Source organism: Arabidopsis lyrata, assembly GCF_000004255.2.
Source record: "Arabidopsis lyrata subsp. lyrata unplaced genomic scaffold ARALYscaffold_6, whole genome shotgun sequence".
Classification (NCBI taxonomy): domain Eukaryota; kingdom Viridiplantae; phylum Streptophyta; class Magnoliopsida; order Brassicales; family Brassicaceae; genus Arabidopsis; species Arabidopsis lyrata.
In genome coordinates this window covers 14,402,918-14,424,825 of record NW_003302550.1, presented here as the reverse complement: position 1 = coordinate 14,424,825, position 21,908 = coordinate 14,402,918, and the positions used below count along the sequence as shown (strand labels likewise).

Here is a 21,908-nt window from a genome sequence, read left to right as displayed (position 1 = left end):
AGATCATTAAAGTAAGGTTTGATAAACTCATAAGAAAAAGAAGAATAAGAACTGAATAGGGTTTAGAGATTACTTCTTTGAATGTAGAATACAAGAGGTAAGACTTCACCTTAATAGATCTTAGAGTAAACAAGAGAAAAGAGGGAGAGATTTGGTGGTTCTTCAGAACTTCAAGGGAACGACGGCTGCAGCTAACGGCGAGGGCAGAGAAGGATGGAGAGGCATGATTGAAGCACGGTGAAGGCACACCTAGGGTTAGGGCTTCCATCATGTATTTATAGGGTTTGGAGACCAAGGATTAGGTCTAGGGGTAAAAGCGTCTTTTTCCGTGATTAGGTTTAAGTGCAAACTCGAGTTTCTTGCAAGGGAGAAGTCTTAAGGGCCGGTGTGAAGAGTGAGAGGCGGCCCGAACTCGGCCCAAGTGGCCGGTGTGGCCCAGAAGCTCCGGATCGGTTGCATAGCTTCTGACCGGTCTGGACATGTCTTCATTCTTATGGTCATAACGTCCGAGTAGCTCGTTGAAAAGCACTTATTCCACTTTGAGGCGAATTCTGACTCTTCTAGCTTTCCAAAGCCACCGAGATCTCTTGAGTTGGTAATCAGGAAAACCTCAAACGGACGCCATACTTCTGACGTACAGAAACTGTCTTGAAATGGGTTTTGATCGCCTTTTGGTCTTTAAAGCTCAAAAACTCTTAAAACCTTCTTGGCTCCTTAAATACTTGAATTACTCCTTCTTGGCTCTGAAATCACTCCAAATGCTCCCTAAAACATAAGAAAACAATAGCAAATATGGGCAAAAATCCCATGTTATCAGTAGTCAATATTCACGTTTGTTAATTTTCTAATTTAGTTTCTAATTAAAGACTTAAATTTTTTAAGATAATTACTGATGTTTGCCCTAAGCTATATATATCGTTGATCAAGCAGACAATTATGTATTACTTTTTTTTATGTGCTCATTAGATAGTTTTTATATTATGGTTTTTTATACAGCTATGATGATTCTGATGAATCGATTTGTGTGTCATGCAAAATGTGTTTTCATGTACCTTTAAAGATCGTGTACATGTTGTTTGTTTTATTTCCTGCATGAGTTCGTTGATATATTTTTTTGCTGATTAGTTTCGTTTGGTATGTGTTTCAGCTTTATCAAACGTGGGAGGTTTCATCAAAAAAGGTATCGGACGAAGGTGATGTTGATGACTCATTCGGGTACCCGTACCCGATCGGTTCTTTTTTTTCCGGGTTTCGGGTCTATTCGGAGAGGAGGGTTGAGACCCATTCGGGTATTCTACAAATTCGGTTCGGGTTCGGGTTCGGTTCGGCCGTTCGGGTATTTTAGTAAAAAAACCAAAATAACCAAAAATAACCGAAATATTTTTGGGTTCGGGTTTTTTACTCATATATACCCAAATCTAATTGAAATACCCGATTACTCAAAAATACATTGGTTACTATTTACCCAAATATAATAAAATATATCTAAAAATACTAAAATTACCCAAAAGAAAACTACAACATTGGTTACTTTTTACCCAAATATATCCAAATATATCCGAATTACTCAAAAATATCTAATATTTTCAGATTTATTATTGTAATTTTAGGTATTCGGGGTATTCTAAATATAAATATAACTAATATTTTTAGGTGTATATTTGTATTCGGGTACCCACAGATACTGGATTCGGTCCGGGTTTGGTTTGGGTTTTTTCGGGTAGGAAGGTCTAGGACCCATTCGGGTATTTTTAAAAATCGGTTTCAGTTCGGTTCGGATATTTTTTCGGGTTTTTCGGTTCGGGTATTCGGTTCCGGGTATTTTGCTCAAGCCTATTGATGAGAACAGAACGACTTTTGGAAAGGTATTCTATAGATTTGGGTTGTATAAGGTTTGGAAAGGTATTCTATAGTTTTGGGTTCAATAGCTTTGAGATTATGTATAAGGTTTGACATGTTATTGTTGTATTATTATTTAACCGTGTCGTTGAAGGTACTTGATAAACTCATCTCTCGCTTTGAGGCTGTTCATTGTAAACAGGTATTTTAATTCTTTATAGCTAATGTAACTTTGATTATTGTGAATCAGTTTGAGTTGGATATTTTTTGTTTGGTACCTTTTAAAAGATGTTTTTACTGTGTTTAATCTAACTATATGATTTCGACATTACTAGATATGGTGATAGTTTTGAATCTACTAGATATACTCATATTCCTTACCTTCTTTAATGTTTATATTAGTGTGATCAATATATATTGTTTTGTTTGTAGTTCTGTTTCTGATAGTTATTTTAGTTTGTTTTTATGTTGTATATGTATTTTAATCGTATTCTGAATATCATGGTTTCTCCTGTTTTCTTAATTTCGTTTAGATATCAGCTGGTGTTTCCTCCTCTCGAAGATGTATAAAGGATACATTTTATTTAATAAGGTATTTTGTCGAATTTTGTCTATCTATTCCGCAAATGTATGATTGTCTTATGTTTTGCTTTAACCTTAGCGTCTCTGGTGTTGTAGTATACTCAGAATTGGTGTAGAAGATTTTTCACCTCGGTATGTTATACGGATCGTGTGGGTTTTTATAAACATGTATGTTAATTTTTTTTATTTTCTTATATGTTATGTCTTATATATATGTAGCTTAATAATATCATTCCATGCTATATGGTATGATTTTAATTGTTGTGTTTGTTTGTAAAGGTTTTGTGTGGTTTGAAGCGTTTATCACGTCCGGATATCATGACTGAAACTGGTTGTGTAATTTATATATCTGTTGGAGTCTATACATTAGTTATCTAGATGTTTTTATGTTTTCGAAATTATTTAGTTGTTTTTATTTATTGTTTTTCATTATTTTTTTGTGTTTTTTTGTTGTTGTAGTCGAGTGTAATTGTAAAGGATGTTAGGCGTTATAACAGTATTAATTTTTTCTTTAGATATATTGTTAAGGGTGAAGATGTCTTGGTTAATAAATGGGAATCCTACCGTTCGCTGTTTGGTATTGATCAAACTGTACCAGATGTTGGATCGGAACCTGACTTTGAAGACTCTAATGATGAATAGTTAGTTTATTTGAATTTCTTTCTATATTTTTTTTCTTAATATTTTATTTTAGATTTAATTGTGATTAGTTTTGCTTTTAAAATCTGTCTCAGCCATATCTATTGTATAATTTAAATGATGATTCAAATAATTCTTAAAATTGTTATCTAATCATGTTGTGGGTTTCGTTCATGTATAACATGATATTCATATCGTTATGAATGTTTTTCGTGATTGCTATTTATATATGTTATATCATTACTAGGAATTGATTTTGTTTAGTAATTAAATAAATAGATTTGACTGCTTAGCCTAATATCCATCGTATATGCGCTTGGTATACAGTTCTTTCGTTTAGTTCGAGACTCTTTATCTTTCTCCGATTTCTAAAAGAAAACTGTGGGTTTCAGAGGCAATATCATCCGAGAATGTCTGAGAAAATTTATCGTTCGAATCTTGCTCGAGCTAGGACGACTAGGTATGTTTGTGTGAAGATTATGAGTCTTTGGAGGGTTCATACTCACGGATTCAATTGTAAAACAAAGATGCTTCTTGTCGACGAATAGGTTTGTGTGTCTCTATCGTTTTTTTCCCCTTCCTCGGTGAGATAATTGGCGTTTGATTGGTTAACAACATGGATGGTTATTTATATATCTATTAATTTATTTGATAAGTTTTGCCTATTTTAGTACATATCATTATGGTAGATTTGTGCCCTAATTTGTCGTGTTATTGTTACTAGGTGACTTGTATACACATAAATATCTGTCTTTATCTTTTCTCTGTGTTTGGCTATCTGGTCGTTTGACGAAATATTTTTCTTTTGTTCATTTCCATGTATCTAGGGGACAAAGATTGAGGCCACAATCGGGTGTGGGCCTTTTCATAATGTTAATCTGAGGGATCTAAAAGATTGAGGCCACAATCGGGTACAGTCTCTCTGACTTTTGCTTTTTTCCCAATGCGGAGGACCCTGAACACACATCATCCTTTCCATGTCAAATTCCATAGTACTACAAAGATGACGTGAATTTATAATGTATCATCGCTCAATTATTTGGTATTTGCAAAGTATTCTATCATTAGGAGGAGAATTTCGGAGGCAAATCGTCCCTTGGGTATTTACCTCATCTTATTCAAAATCATACAATTCAATCTGTTTTTATATTACATTATCACATAATCATACATTTTAACAGCCAATCAGTTATTTAAGGTGAATATAGTTTGGGTTATGTTCTAAAACAAACTTTTAAGGTGGATATAGTTTGGGTTTTGTTCTATTAATGGCATATATGGGCTTCAGTTAATTTCAAGGGCTTGCAATGTTTAAAACTTTGTTTGGGTGTTTTATCTTTAGTAAAATTATGTAACAACAAATAAACATGTTTAACCCACAATATGCAATGCAATCTATATTATTATCATAATATATATTTTTGATACACCAAGCAACTTTATAATAATTATTATTCAAACTATACATAGATAAACTAAAACTAATGTAGCCTTACAATATAAAAACCAAATGCTAGTATACTTAGAATATAACAAATTTACATCTAATTAAAAACCGAACAGAATCAACTTACGTTACAGTACCAAAAATCATACAAAATTAATACATCAAATTCATGAGTTTATAAATAAATTATAAAAATAATTAAATATTTTAACCCGCGGTGTACCGATGGTCATATCTTAGTAGGAACTTTTTTTCTTAAAGTAATTTAGGATTAAATTTAGCACCCCCACAATCTCATCAATTATATATATATAGATAACGTGATGATAAATATGCGAATATGTAATCAATCTCTGAATAATTTTATTTCACTTTTTATATTTCTAACATTTTCACCAAAAAAAGTTGATTACCGATTTGTAGTGAATAAGTAGTTTCAATTTGCGATGTCAAATGGTTTGTGATATTTTCTTTCAATACTATGAATTTTAGTTTTAAGTCTTACAAAATATAATATTGTTTTTGCTTATATTATTCTTATGTTTTTCTTATTTACTATTATTATTATTTGTTTAAATCTATTTTAACCATTTTTAATTTATATTTAAAAATTTAATGGATATAACATATTGATAATATTGTAGTATAACTCTATCTCTATTTCTACTCTTTATTCTTCTCATACTTCTCTTTAGCTCTTCACACGCGCCTAATTCTCCCACACATGCTCTCTTATCAGCGGTGATCTTATGTGCTTATCAAATGAGTAATAGTACTATCAACAGGAACTGGTCATCGAGGTAGTAGAATGTCAGGAAACTGGGTGTTGCATAAGATACGAGTAGATACAGATAAGCTTGGAAAAACATAAATTCCTTTCTAGATATGAATCCTATAGAAGAAAAGATGTATCCATCAAGAACATGAGTTTGAGTAGTTGCGAACATGAGTTTTACACATGCAGAGAAAAATTTAGGAAAGGAGTCGGTCAGGATTACATATATTTATCTCTATTTAAAATATACTTCTATTCTAAAACTCATTAACACATTTAAAGATTTGAAGTATGATCATTTGTAATTTTTATCTATTAAAAATGGAAGTATATTATTACTATTAATAATATTTTTATAGTTTTTTTATTATTTTAACATCTCATTTATTTTACATAATTCGTTTTTTATTTATTTAATTTTTTTTATTAATTATAAGGAACATAAATATGCACTAAATGAGTGTTTAAAGTGTATTTTAATGTAAAATAAATAATATTGCTTAGGTGGATGCTTAGGTGGATAGGCTAGATGAAGAGAAGACTCTCCCATTACATAATCACGAAAACCATATAACTAATAAACGAAAGATAAACTAAGAAGATGAAAATGAGAAAATAGGTTTGAGTTAAGAATCAATTTAAAGTTTTATTATATATAAGTGAGCATAGAAGATAATAGAAGAGTAGATGTTGGGAAGCGAACAAATGCATCATAGAAGATGACGAAAAAATGTTTGAAGATCCTGAAGAATCAGATATATGTATGCACATGACTAAACGAAATTCATCGGATATATGTATGCACTACAAATAATTTGGTTTAGTAAAGTAGACTATCATATTCAACATCGGGTTAAATCGTCGAGCCATGTAAGCATAGTAGGATAGATAAGATAAAGACATTTATGATTTGGTCAAACTTTCCTTTAGGTATTATGGTCTTGCTTCAATAGGTAAATTATGCTTTCCAAACCTATTGAAGTGGTATGAATATTACGTTTATATATTTTCATAGATTGATATTCAAACTCAGCAAATTTACTTTTAATTTACTATTATGATTTCTTAATCTTTGTACATTTTCCTAAAACATCACTTATAAAAGACCAGAGGAAGTAAAAAATGTATAATAAAGCTCATAAATAACTAAATTTCAAAAAAGTTTAAATTAGGTAAGAAAGTATTTTTAACTTTTTCATGAAAATCCCAACTGCTATAACAAAATCAATAATTACAAGAAATTACTGTAAAGTCGCAATAAATTTCATTGATACACTATTAAACTAAGTGATTATATAGTACAAGAGGGAGCAATTTCTAATTTTCATCTATTTAGTTTATTTTCTTTTATTAATTATATGGTTTTCATGCTTCAACGTAATATAATTTTACGAAAGATATATATTTGTTAAAACTTCCTCAACAATACTTATTTAGATTTTTACCTATATTTAAACATATTCACCTTTTTATTTAGAAATCAAACAATAATATAGATATAATTGTATTATTTTTATTTTTATATTTTACTATAATTTAATATTAAGATACAATTAATCTTTATATTTTTTCGTCAATGTGAATTTATACTATTACTCTCTTGAAATATAATTTTCAATTTTAAATATGAATTATTTCTTATATCTTTAAAAAACTTTTACAATCATACATTTACTATAACATTTAACCATTTATTTTTTATTCAAGTAGTAAAACATCCCTCACACTTTTCACTACAATTTCTATTGTTATTTTTTATGTTTTACTTGTCGTCTCTCCACATCTACTCTCTTTTCATTTATATTGGCTCACAAATATACGGTTATGAATTGGTTCTCAAGATAGATCGTATCTATTTCTTGCTTCATATCTTTCAATACTCAATTATTTTTATAAGTTGTATGATTTTTTAATAAAAGTGAACATCAAAATATTTCGGGAAATTTTTGTCATAAGTTTCTTTTTTACCATTTTTTGGTGTATTTAAAACTACTTTTTAGACAATAAATCTCATATATAGACTCATTTTAATTCACAAACATAGGATTCCAACATCAAATTTTGCATTTTATCTTGACTAATTGAAAAATAAAAAAATTCTCTTTTCACATATATAATTTGGCGTATATTATGATTCTAGATAGTATTTTCATCTAAGGTGTCCACATCAGCATCCATGTCATCATAATTTATTTTTTTGTGAGCTCCACATATTTTATTTATTAAAACAAAAACATTAAAACTAAACTAATTCACACATTAAATAAAAACAATAATTGACAAAAATTAAATGAAATATTATGAAAAACGAAAAAGATAAATATACAACTTATAATATGAAATTTTTGAATAGAGATTGAATATATATATAAATTAGATCATTATATTTTAACATATAATGAGTAAATATTTTAAAATAGTTAGAGATACGAAAAAGAAACTTATCATATATTTTAATGGTACAAAATTTATTTTTTAAGAGTTGAGTTACCATTATTTAGTAGAGAAAAGGAAATAAGAGTTAAAAATACCAAATTTAATTTTTTTTTTAAATAGAAATCAATTCATTTCTGAAAAATAGACATTTAAAATTTGATAACCGATTAAAAATAAGAAGAATTTAGAACATATTATTATTTATAATTATAATATAATATAAGTAGTCAAATTAATAAATTTCCTATCTTATAAATGTTTTCTAAATAAAAAAGTGAATACCTAAAGAAGAAAAACTAAATATTAATCAGTGTTCTTAGGAAATTCACATAGATTGAAACAAACTAAGGGTGATTTGAAATAAAACAAAAACTATCCTAAACATCACAAATAAAAATAAAATAATCTTATCGAATAATAAAACTGTGTAATAATAATATCTGAGAATGTTATTTGGAAATCTATATATAGTAATGGTAGATTGAAGAGTTTTTCATTAGAAATAAAAATGATTTTCTTTTGTTTTTCTAAATAAATGTATTTTAAAATTATAATAATTTTTATGAGTTCGTAAGTGTCACATTTACATTTACAAAAAATAAAATTAAATATTAATAGAAAACGAAAAAAATAAATATTTTAAACAAATATGAAAATTTTGAATAGTTATTAAATAAGTATAAAATTAGCTATTATATCTTACAATAATATCACTTCCACAATAACAAAATATAACTAAAGAAGCTTATCATATATCTTAGGGCAATTTACACAAATTGCCCCAAAAAAGTTTTTTCTTCTAAAAATAGCTCCATATTCCATAAATTCCAGAAATAGCACTCAAAAGTATTAATTAAACATTGATTAAAACAGAAAATAGAAAATTTGAGAGACTAACCCTAAACGCCTCCGTCGGTCGCACCCAAAATTTTCATCTTCGACCAACGATCTCGTCGCCTCCGCCGGAATCTCGTCGCCTCCGCCGGAATCTCGTCGCCTCCGCCGGAATCTATAACGCCTCTGCCGGAATCCTTCACGGTTCCTCTCTGTTTCGCCAATTCTTCACGGTTTCCTCTTTGTTTCGCCAACTCTCAGTTCTTTTCTGTTTCGCCAACCCAATACTCACTGATTCTCCTCATTTCTCTCTGCTTCATCGTGTTCTAGGGTTTCATGTAAGTTCTTATTATCTCTTCTTGTATTTCAATTTCTCTTTTTTTTGGTGTTTTGAATCGTCTCCAACGATTTGGTTTTTGTGGGTCTTTTACAAAAAGTTGAATCCTTTTGTTTTTGAACTTCATACAGGAGAGTTTCTAGGGATGCTTCATCGGATGAATATCGTTTATCATGTACATACATATATCCAATGCTTCAAGCATTACTCAATTTCTCTTCAAACATTTTTCGTCATCTTCTATGATGCACTTGTTCGCTTCCCAACATCTACTCTTTTTTATCTTCTATGCTCACTTTAATAAAACTTTAAATTGATTCTTAACTGAAAACTATTTCCTCATTTTCATCTTTTTAGTTTATTTTCTTTTATTAATTAGATGGTTTTCATGCTTCAACGTAATATAATTTTACGAAAGATATATATTTGTTAAAATTTTCTCAACAGTACTTATTTAGATTTTTACCTATATTTAAACATATTCATTTTTTATTTAGAAAACAAACAATAATATAGATATAATTGTATTATTTTTATTATTATATTTTAATTTAATATTAAGATACAATTAATCTTCATATTTTTCGTCAATGTGAATTTATACTATTACTCTCTTGAAATATAATTTTCAATTTTAAATATGAATTATTTCTTATATCTTAAAAAACTTTTATAATCATACATTTACTATAACATTTAACCATTTATTTTTAATCTAAGAATAATATTATTTTAAATAAATTTCTTCCACTTCATTATTATCTCTTTAATTTAATGTTTCCATGAAATATGAATATCTTCTTATTATTAATAAAAAAACTCTTATAGCCTTCCATTTCAGTTCAATTTGTTTTCATCCTAAATTATATTTGAGGTTTCCTTATTATTCTTAAAAGTGATAGTTTTTAAACGTTTTTTATTTTTAATAAGTCATTATTTGTTTGTAATTGTATAATAAATTTCATTAAGATGCCTTTTGTCCATCTTCAATAACATTGGTATTTCTATGAAATTTTCATAATTATTTTTTTATTTCTTAATTAAATATTTAGGGATTATGTTCATTTTAAGTTATATATTAACAAAAAATTAATGTAAGTGTTTTATATGTAAATATGTTACACTTGTGTTATTATTATTCAAGTAACCTTTATTTAAAACTATGCATTAATTGATGATTACTTCTTTGATAATGAGATGTAATTAAACATGAAATTAAATATTTAAAATAATTATTAATTAGTAGAATCCATAATATTAATTTGGTGATGATGTGGACACCTTAAGAGGAGAGAAACTCTCCCATTATATATATATATTAATATAATTCAGTGTAAGAGTGTTTTATCTTTATAATGTGCTGATATAGTATCTTAATGTTAATTTTTCTAAAATGTGACACTTACAAACTCATAAAAATTATTCTAATTTTAAAATACATTTATTAAAAAAAAAAAACGAAATCCTTCTTATTTGTAATGAAAAAATCTTCAATCTACCATTAATATTTTAATTTCCAAATAGCATTCTCACAATAAATATATTAACACAATAAATATATTAATAGATCATAAACCTATTATATGGTGATGGTCAAGTATATTATATGTGAGTCAATATGAGGTGAAAAGAGAGTAGATGTCGGGAAACAACGAGTGAATCATACACTACAAGAAATATCTACATTATTAGCAAGAGATAAGAGCTATTATATGTCATTAATAGCGTTTTCATAAACGCTGTCTTATGCCCCTGTTATGGTAGACCCCCTACATACAATAGCGTGTTTTCCGTATGTTATTATAGAGCATTCTACCATAGCATTAGGCAAACGCTTTGATATAACGAGGTTTTAAAAAAAAAAAAATTATGTATTAAGTTATTTTTCGTGCTATTATAGGTACTTTCTACCATAGCGTTATTAAAATGCTTTAATTTTTTTATAGCACCTTTTTATACGTTAATACATCATATGCAATTAAAATATATATATTTGAAATCCAATTAATTATATGCTACAAAACCAATTTATTAAAAACATGTTTCTTTCCATATATCATCAAAAGCTCCCGATGTTGAATATGATAGTCTGGTTTACTAAACCAAATTATCTATAGTGCATACATATATCCGATGAATTTCGTTTAGTCATGTGCATACATATATCTGATGCTTCAGGATCTTCAAACATTTTTTCGTCATCTTCTATGATGCATTTGTTCGCTTTCCAACATCTACTCTTCTATTATCTTCTATGCTCACTTACATATAATAAAACTTTAAATTGATTCTTAACTCAAAACTATTTCCTCATTTTCATCTTCTTAGTTTATCTTTCATTTATTAGTTATATGGTTTCCGTGCTTCAGTGTAATGTAATTTTACGAAAGATATATATTTGTTATAATTTTCTCAATAGTACTTATTTAGATTTTTACCTATATTTAAACATATTCAATTTTTATTTAGAAAGCAAACAATAATGTAGATATAATTGTATTATTTTTATTCTTATATTTTACTCTAATTTAATATTTAGATACAATGAATCTTTCTATTTTTTTTTATCAATGTGAATCTATACTATTACTATCTCGAAATAATGTAGATATAATTGTATTGTTTTTATTCTTATATTTTACTCTAATTTAATATTAAGATACATTGAATCTTTCTATTTTTTTTCGTCAATGTGAATCTATACTATTACTCTCTCGAAATATAATTTTAAATATAAATTATTTCTTTTATCTTTAAAAGCTTATACAAACATACATTTACTATAACATTTAACCATTTATTTTTTTAATCTAAAAATATTATTATTTAAAATGAATTTCTTCTATTTCATTATTATCTCTTTAAGTTAATGTTTCCATGAAATATGAATATCTTCTTATTATTAAAAAAAAAAAAACTCTTATAGCTTTCCATTTCAATTCAATTCTTTTGTTCATCCTAAATTATATTTGAGGTTTCCTTATTATTCTTAAAATGATAGTTTTTAATGTTTTATTTTATTTTTAATAAGTTATTATTTTTTTGTAATTGTATAATAAATTTCATTAAAAATCCTTTTATCCATCTTAAATAACATTGATATCTTTATAAAATTTTCATAATTATTTTTTATTTCTTAATTAAATATTTAGGGGTTATGTTCATTTTAAGTTATATATTAACATAAAATTAATTTTAAGTGTTTTATATGTATATATGTTACACTTGTGTTATTCTTATTCAAGTAACCTTTATTTAAAATTGTGCATTAATCGGTACTCAAATTTTAAATGTCTATTTTAAAAAATGAATTGCTTTCTATTTTAAGTAAAAACCTTTAAATTTGGTATTTTTAACTCTTATTTTCTTTACTCTACTAAATAATTGTAACTCTTAAAAAATAAATTTCGTACCATTAAAATATTTGATAAGTTTCTTTTTTCGTATATCTAACTATTTAAAAATATTTACTCATTATATATTAAAATATAATGATCTAATTTATATTTATTCAATCTCTATTCAAAATTTTCATATTTTAAGTTGTATATTTATTTTTTTCGTTTTTTCATAATATTTCATTAATTTTTGTCAATTATTATTTTTATTTAATGTGTGAATTAGTTTTAGTTTAATTGTTTTTGTTTTAATAAATGAAATAGGTAGAGCCCACAAAAGAATAAATTATGATGACATGGATGCTGATGTGGACACTCTAGATGGAGAGAAGACTCTCTAATTATATATATAGATTAGGGTTTGTTATTTCGCATGTTAGTATTTGTGGATAAAATTATAATTTATTCAACATGTGGTAATTTAAACAAACTATAATTGTATTTTTATTTATTTATTTATTTTAGTAGTATTTTAAATTTTGGTTACTTTAAAACTATTTAAACAAAATCCACGGACAATCCCGCAAATCCGCATACATTCGCGGGACGGGTTTGTATTTCATATATGCTACCACGGATCGTGCGGACCGACAACTACAAGTCAAAATATTTTTTGCCTATCGCAAACGGGCTTAACGGGACGAATCAACTCGCTTTGACAGCTCTAATGGGAATATTATTTAGTCATACAACAAAATGAAGTTTGGATATAGGAATAATAGAATATGTATCTTATTTGTTAGATGAGAGATTGAAAGATGAAATATAATGATTAAAAATTAGTTATTATTTTTCATGATTCACAAAATTTAATAAATACTTATCATCTTGTTGAATAATTCTAAAATCATATTCAATAAATCTTTATAAATTGAAAATTAAACTTCTTTGGTAAGCTATAGGTATGAAAATACCATAATTTTGATTTAATCTAATTAAATTAAAATTAGTTACATGGATTTTATATCTATTTAATTTACACGAACAAAATAAAAATATCTATTTAATTTATAAAACAGATGGGGTATTACTTATGTGTAATTGCTCCTCAGAGTCAAAGAATTAATCTACATACTCTCCTCTAATCCACATACTCTCCTCCTTTTAATGAAAGGACGAAACTACCCCTTTACTAGGTATATGTGGTACAACTGGTATCCTAGTTGTACTACCTCCTAGTTGTACCACCTCCTAGTTGTAACCTCCTAGTTGTACCAGACCTTAGTTGTACCAGACCTTAGTTGTACCTCCTCCTAGTTGTAACAGACCTTAGTTGTACCAGCTACTAGTTGTAGCCGAATATTCCCTAGTTGTACCAGTTACAACCCGTATAAAAGGGTTCGAATCCTGGGGGCGCGCGCGTGCGCATGGAGCTCGCAACCACTGAGCTATTGTGTTTTTCGTTGAACACTTACCGATTTAATTGTATTTAACCTTTATCACCCGAAATCAACCCTCATTAAGGGTAATTTTGTCTTTTTACCATTGAGGAGTATTTGAGACAAAATTTGGAGCTTGAGGAGCCCCTGAGAATTTGTTCCAATCTCTCCGATCAGTTACAAAATCGTTGGTCAAGACGTTTAACAAGTACGTGAAGGTCGTGGGTTTAAGCATGATTTACTACTCTTGAGGAGCTAGGGAAGTGCGATAATTTGCTCCTACGTCTTTAGGTTTTGCTTCTACTCTTTTGGGAGTTTAATCTTCTTCTAGGTCTGTAAAAAAATGGATTATAATAAATTCATATACTGTGATTGTGATGACTAATCCTCCAATGAAAACAATGTACCATGCCTGCAGATTTATATTTTTCTCACTTCTATGCATAAATATGAGAATTTTGGGGTAAAAAATCTGAACATTTAAGATACTAATTTGGAATTTCAGCTGGTAACTAAAAAGATTAGTTTTATCTGGTGGATTTATAGATTTTGTTATACCATATAGGTTTTGTGATGAGATATGGTTCCTTCATTCTTATCTTACCATGATTCTTCTGCATGCGTTCATGTGGATGCTGAAAAACGATGGTATATTGCCAGGAACAGAGCGCCTTCAAAGTTGATATATGTGATGTCGAAGAAGAGCAAACTCATAAGAAATAAAAGAATTAGAGATCATCAAAGTAAATTGTTTCCATATAACAGAGGGTCTTACAACAACTAATCTCCACATAGAAACAGTGAGATCTATAATGGTAACGTTCTATGGTTTTGGTGAATATTAAACTTTCATCAATCTTTAAGTTTTATTGGCTTAAGAGTTTTTCGATGCGGTTTACAAGTCCTTTCTTTTCTTTCATGAACTTATCCATTTGACAGGGGATTGCGTTCTGGATTTAGACATAATCTAGCTTTTACATCATCTACACAGATACTTCGGGCAAGGTCTTGTTACAATTATATAGAGTGAGGACTGGTAAAATCATGCTTGTTGTTTGTGTTCTAACATCTCTTGGGAAAAGTATCAAAACCAATACGTCTTCAATGTGTTGATAGGTGGATTGAATGTGATGCTCTCGATTTGCCATTTGATGACAGTAAATTCAATGCTATAACAATGGATCAATGGTCTTACAAACGTTGTTGATAGACATAAAGTCATGAGGGAGATGTATCAGGCTTTGAAACCAGGTATGGTTTTTTTCCTCCTTGAAATTCATTTACATCTTTATGTTTATCTTTTTTTTTTTTTTTTTTTTTTTTTTTTTTTTTTTTTTTATCTTTATGTTTATCTTAATAAGTCTCCAGTTGGGTTTCATGTTTAAGATAGTATACAATACTTTTGATTTCAATCCTTTTTACTACATTAAATACTGTATGTAGTAACAATTAACTTCAACCTTTTTACTCCTGGATAAAATGTACATTGAGATTTATTATATCTAAACTCCTCGAGATTTATAAGCTAGAGGATAATACAACGTGCAAGGTGTTTTTTATAGCCTTATTACTACTGATATTAGATTGTGACACTAACTAAAGTAAGCTAACCAAGAACATCAACATTGAATAAGGCTGCTACGTTTTTTCTTTCTTTCTAAAGCATATAATAATTAAAAAAAAAAAACACAAAAAGCATATAACTATTGAATAAAAAAACTTCAAAGTTATGATTTTTCAATTGCATCAATATAGCTCGACTCTTTAAGAACAGAATCAAGCTGTATTTTTTTTATTTGATAAATGAAAATTACAAATAATGCATTCGGCAATTTTTAATACAAAATAATTTTATATAAAGTAATTTGTAAAGTTGTAAAATAAAAATAACAATCAGTAATATGAAATTTTATTCTTTACCTTGTGTTACCAAGTGAATATAAGTTACTACATTTTTAATGATTAGAGATTCGACGTACGGAGTTTAGGTTCCATAATCCAATGGATGACGTTTTTTTTACTATGGTACTTGCAGTTGCTCGAGAGAGTTGTAAATGTCCTATATCTCTCTCTTTTGCCTCAAATTAGAACTAAATTTGTCTCTAACCAGGCTTCATGCTTCTTCTTCTTTTCTTTTCTTTTTTGCAAACCAGGCTTCGTGCTATTTGCATTATCTCATTCAGAGAATGGAGTTCCCATCTCATATATAGGCTTCACTACTTTTGCTGTTGGGTATTTTTCAAGTTCATCCAGTCCTTGAAATATCCTAAGAAATATAACACAGTGACACAGTGACACATTGAGCATCTTGATATCCCTCAACAACGCAGTCACTTACATCCAGCAACTAAAAGAACCATATAACAAGATGAGAGATTAAAACAAAGTTACTTATATAAGACATTAAACTGCCTAAAGCTCAAGAAACAAGTACGCGTGTCATCCATCATTCAGTCTTCTTAGTAGAAGCTCTCGCCTTGGCGCAGTAGTCGAATAAGCTCCCGTCGAAGCATCTCCGAACAGCTTCTTTCGATAAGTGACCATTCTCGTCTTTGGCCAGTAAGTAGAGTACTCCCCACTCCATTTTACTCGCTGCCCTGTTTCCATTTTCACACCATTAAGAGAGAGACATAGAAAGCCCATTAGGAAGAGTGAAAAAGATGGGACTGACCAGCCAAAGAAATCAAATGCGTTGCGGTTAGCCTCAGTCATTTGCCACAGCTCATAACGGGTTAGCTTGTCAGGCACTGTACGTGCATACTTACTGAACATGTTCTCAAGATTTGCAGGAATGTACCTGAAATTTTCAGACATTTGTAACTACAAGTCCAAATAAGTATCATCATGGACAAAGGTTGATTGAGAGACAAACCTTCCTTCGGTGTCGTAAGTTGAGGTATCGCTTCCATGTTTGGCTCTATGGATGTTCTTGATGTAGATTGGGAAGGTAGGAGAAGGCATCCAAGTCTGGTTTTTGAAAAAGAAGACATCTTAAGGAGAACCAAAAAATATAAAGGACACTAACGTAACTCAACATCTTAATTGAGATGTTCATGAGAAATGAACTTACAGGCAATGTAGCATAACTCATTGTAAGATGCACAATGATTGTTAGAAAGAAACTAGAGATCACATTGAAACCAAGTGCTCTAAATCCTGAGCAATTCAAAAGAGACTATATAATGAAATCTTAATTCTGTATTTTGCATTGATTGCTATAAAGATTTTCATAGATACGATACCTCTAAATGTCTCCGATGGGTAGATGATACCATCACCATCCTGGTCAAAGAAAGCAACGTGCTGCTGAAGAACCGACATGTCCTGGTGCTTGTGTCCTCTTGTCCCGTTAACGTTTTCCATGTCAGGTGCAACCATTGCTCGAGGCACATCTGTTTTTGATCAATCCACCAAACACACTATTCTAAACTAAACGTAACGTACGTTTTGGAATTCACATTTCTGAAGTCATATAAAACTAAAAGCCAACACTAAGAAATGATACAACCAATTTAAACCGATTTGGAAAATTCTAGAAACTGATTTTCAACTTAGAGAAGATTTGTGTAACAATATGACTAACAAAAACTTTCATAGATTGTGAATGATCCATTTAAATCACGTTAATCAACTTTGAGAAAATCTTGAAAGAGAGAGAGATTCGAAGAAAATCATAAATAAGTATAATTTTGGAAACATAAAATGTATAAATATATACAAAAACTGGAAAAAAAAAAAAAAAAAAAAGATCGAAAGAGAGAGAGTGTACGAACATGGCTTAGGGAGGCGATCGTCAAGATCAGTACGGACTCTCCTCTCCGCCGTGATGGGGGCTTTCTCAGCCACCGTAGCAATCGAATCTCCTCCTACATCTGTCGCCATCGTTCTTTTCTTCGTTGTGTAATTGTGAAGAATGTGGAGAGATTTTCTTTTATAAAGATGTAGTGTGAGAGAGTAGTTAACTGATTCCAAATAAGTCGCGGGAGTTGCTTCGCCATTGAACAAGCACTCTTTTGTTGACACGTGTTTGTATGACTAAGCATTTTTGCTTCTTTTAATAAAAGCAAGTAAATCTGAACCGAACCAGCCAAACTGAACCGAATCAAAGTCTGGTTTGAGTTTGGTTCAACGAAATAAACAATATTAAACCAAAAACCGAGTATAAAACGATCGGTTAATTAATAGTAAACTTAATCCAAAGTATAGATGTTTCTCCAACTAGTAGTTTTGATCTGTTTCTTCATAATTCTTGTTCATCTTCTTCTCCTTTCCTAGATATGTTTTCTTAAACTTCCTCTTCTCTCGTTTTCTGGATATGTTGTTATTCTCACATTCACTATTCTGTTTAGTTTATTTTCATCATCGTTTTTTATTTTATCTTGAGCCGCTTTCGTCTTCTATGCTATTTTTTCTCATCATCGCTGTTGAATTCGCCGTTACACGATTTCATTAATTTGTAGAAACTAATTGAAACCATATACTCGTGTGAATATGTTTTGGAAAATAATTGATAATCTAGATGTTGGATTTTTTTTTTTTTAAATTACCATTATATATATTTAAAATGGGACTTCTTTAAAAAGGGCAAAGCCTTGGACTTTACAAAAACAGAAAACAGGTACAAAAAGGAGAAAGAGAAAAAAAAAATCCATCACCGGAGGAGTGGATCGGAACCTGCTGACGACCGGAGGCAGGGATTTGAACAGTAGTACCAGCAAACACAACCCCCACAGCTTTGCGGCAATGCCACTAGATCAGATCCGTCGACAGAAGCGTTTGATTTCCATGTCCGGCTCCTTCCCGATGACCCACCTAACCCGCCACAGAAATCCCGGACCGCTTAAATCCCCGACAACAGGCTCTACCGGAGTTAGGTCCCGTACCTAGCAACCTAACCCCCTGGGTTCTAACACCACTCCTCTAGATCAAGCGTCCTCCTCAACTCCGAGCAAGATCAAATCAATCCGGTCCGGCGGATGCTAGCAACGCGTCGGTTTACATCAGCTTGTGGCTCAAATAGCCTCCATAAACCGGGAATCGCGAGCGCCCTCTAGGAATCCAACAAATTCCGCAGTTAACCGCCAAAACAAACAGCGCAACCCTCCGTTCTCCCACCGACTTCCGCCGCGAACCGCAGCTACCAAATTGGAAGATGAGCCTCGAGAAGACACCTCCGTGAACCACTAGCGTCCTTGAACTAGAGTTACACGACTTCGGCTCTTCTCTTCCACCAAAACGGAGCCACAGCCGCATCAAATGGGAGAAACCACCACACCTCTGCTGTCGGAGATTAGATTTGCTCAGAGCCACCTTCCAAATGCAAATACCAAGACCTTAAAATTAAGAGCTTACCCAACGGCCTCCCACGAACCAGAACCTTGACCAACGAAGAACCGTACCGCCTGGAGAGGAGAGAATCGACAAATCCGGCGAGAACTCACCAAAAAAGCGACCACTGGAACTACTTCGACAAGAAGAGACCAGAAACCCCAAAACCCCTTAAAGCCAACAAACCATCGGAGAGAAATGGACAACAGACGAACCACCAGACCCAGATCCGCTAAAGTCACCACCGAAATCGATGTTGTCCTCAAGCAATCGGAGCCAATAGAACAGCAGCGGCCACACAAAGGCGGATCGACCACCACGCGCCGAATCTCGAACCAGAACCACCACCGGAGACCAGACAGAGACGGAGGACAACCTCGCCGAAGAAGAGAACCACGCCGTGGAAGAAGAACAAGAACTAGGGAAGCTAATGCCCTCTCCGGCGCCTGAAGGGCATGCCGGAGAGGCTGACGGCGCACAAAAAGACTTAGGTTTAGAGAGAAGCGAGAGAGAAATGACAAAAACTTTAGAGAGAAGCGAGAGAGCTCCTACCTAGATGTTGGATTTCTGATATCTTAGAATGATTTTTTTTTTTTTTTTTTACCTATTTACATATATAGAGATGATTAGTTGATTAACATGTGTTATGATTTAGATATTTACTACTGATAGTTGCGTATTATGCATTTTGATTGGCCACATATAAACACACAAAAATAAAAACTTTTTTTTAATATATATAAAAAATCATACAGTATATGATATATCATTCATTTATATAGCAAAAAAAGAATTATTGATAAATTCGTATATAGAAGAATGAAACATGTTACATAAATAAATTACGTTTAAAATGGTTTTTATCTACCAATTTCTCTTACAGACGCGCGGCTGGAAGTTTTCTTTCTCTTCTCTCTCCCATATCCTTTAGAGAGAGAAACACTTCTTGCTGTTGCCGATCGGATTTTTATCCGACGTTTAGCCGTCCCAAGTGATTTGGGCTTTTGCCCGGTATCCTCCAGCTCCGTTAGGGGAGATAGCCGGTTTTTGTCCGGCAAATCCGGCTTCCATAAGCGGTTTTGGCTGGTTTTTATCCTTCCTCGCCGTCGATCGGTTGTATACCGATTGCTTTAGGTTCCTTTTTGTTTTTTTTTTTATAATAATACTATGGATCTGAGTTGGTAATTAGTCTATAGGTGATGGTTGCTTAAGATTAATATCTCCGACTTGTGTCTTTAGAAACCTTGATTTGCAGGAAATAGTTCAAGTGATTATTACATCTTGTCCAAAGGATTGAAGAATATTCCGAAGCATATTATGATACCCTTTTGTCGTCTTTTTATATTGAGCTCCGTTCAGATCAAATTCGGTGGTAAACAAGGATTCTTCGTGCGATGTTTCGGCGATGCTTTCCTCACCGGATTCGGTGCTCGTCGGCGACGGAGATTGATGTCGGTACCCTTCTGATGACTCATCAACACGTGTTACAGTTGTAATCTCAAGATGACTCGTGATTTCGATAGAGTCCAAAAGTCTAAACTCCTTTTGCTTTCGATGTAATTTTGGTAGATCCTTGTTGGGCTTAACTTTTTTAGTTCTGCAGAATCAGCGTGGGCTTTTAGGCCTTGTAACCAACCTTTGGTTTGTTCAATAACACTCTCTTGTGACAAAAAAAAAAAAATCTACCAATTTGTCATTTTAATATATCATCATATTTATTGCAATGACGTGCAAATATTGTATGGTCAAGTCTTACCCATTATTTATTGAAAAGGAAGAATTATCATCCTTTTCTTTATCTTTAATTTCTCGAAATGCTAATGTAAAAGCGGATAATCTGGCACGAAAAATTCGTACAGAACCGCTTCATATCATATATGTAAACAACATTCCTTAGGAATGGCTCTTTTGAGCTATAATTAATTTCGGATGACAAAAAAAAAAAAAAAAAAAAGTCTTACCCATTCTTCTTAAACATTTGAATGTAGTTTCCATATTGTGGGGTCTATTTTAGTAAAATGAATAATTTTGTTGATGAGCCTGAAGACAAAATAATATCAATTTGGTTAGTTGTTATGAGAAATATGTTAAGAACTATTACCAAGTTCATATCTTCAAAAAAAAAAAAAAAAAAATTAACATAGAAAGTTCATGTCTTGACAACTGATATTTTGGTGGTTTAATCTTGATTGAATATTTTTAGGCTTAGAAATTAGAACCCGACATGCATTATTTTTTAGTGAATTGAATATAAACCTAACAAGTCCTCTTTTAACTAATTAATTAACTTTAGATATCATTCACATATTTTCCATAGTTCCTTTAATTAATATTTATCTTGAATGTAGCTTTCATAACCCCCGTTAATTCATTGTACTTGTAACAAAATTAAAATACTTATTGTACTTGACTTAGTACGCATCATTTGACCAATAAGAAATTCAAGAAAATCCAAAAAAATGAAACAAAACAACCATTAAAATAAGGGAGAGTTTGCGCAGAGGTAAAAACAGAGCAAGTAATTTACGAATCGATAAATGTTTTTTTTTTTGTCTCAAACAATAGAAAAAACACGTAACAAGTGGCCCTCAATTTCCCAATAATAACGAAAAAACCATGTTAATTTTTTTGATATGCGCGCGACAGACGCTTTGACTTTTGAGAGAAAATAAAAACGAACTGACAGACATTAAATGCTCAACACGTGAACTGACTCTTACCAAACTAACAATAATTGTTTGTTTCTCGAATTAGAGCAATTTTAACACGCTACAAACATATATTACACGATTTTAATACTTATACACATGTAAACACATAAATAGAGCGTTAAAAGTTATTATAGTGTTAAGCTATTGGATCTATGTATATATGTAAATATATACATATATACATATATATAATAGAACGTTAT

General features: G+C 30.6%; 1 protein-coding gene and 1 long non-coding RNA gene across 2 annotated transcripts; both read right to left on the bottom strand.

Moving 5' to 3' along the window:
• Positions 1-15,950: 15,950 nt before the first annotated feature.
• Positions 15,951-17,600, bottom strand: LOC9310531 (peroxygenase 2). Its single transcript, XM_002872287.2, has 6 exons — positions 17,440-17,600; positions 16,909-17,058; positions 16,737-16,822; positions 16,539-16,633; positions 16,338-16,463; positions 15,951-16,263 (listed from the first exon to the last, which is right to left on the bottom strand). The coding sequence occupies exons 1-6, from the start codon at positions 17,546-17,548 to the stop codon at positions 16,113-16,115; spliced, it is 717 nt and encodes a 238-aa protein (XP_002872333.1). The 5' UTR covers positions 17,549-17,600; the 3' UTR covers positions 15,951-16,112.
• Positions 17,601-18,220: 620 nt separating this feature from the next.
• On the bottom strand, positions 18,221-19,588 carry LOC110227723. The gene is made up of 2 exons (XR_002331414.1): positions 19,019-19,588; positions 18,221-18,943 (listed from the first exon to the last, which is right to left on the bottom strand). It is a non-coding gene; the product is annotated as an uncharacterized LOC110227723 (long non-coding RNA).
• Between the last annotated feature and the right edge of the window lie 2,320 nt (positions 19,589-21,908).

Coding starts and splice junctions, on each gene's coding strand:
- LOC9310531 (XM_002872287.2), bottom strand. CDS start 17,548: ATGGCGACAGATGTAGGAGGAGATTCGATTGCTACGGTGGCTGAGAAA. Junction 16,634..16,736: donor TGAGTTATGCTACATTGCCT/GTAAGTTCATTT, acceptor TTCAAAAACCAG/ACTTGGATGCCTTCTCCTAC. Junction 16,264..16,337: donor GCATTTGATTTCTTTGGCTG/GTCAGTCCCATC, acceptor AAATGGAAACAG/GGCAGCGAGTAAAATGGAGT.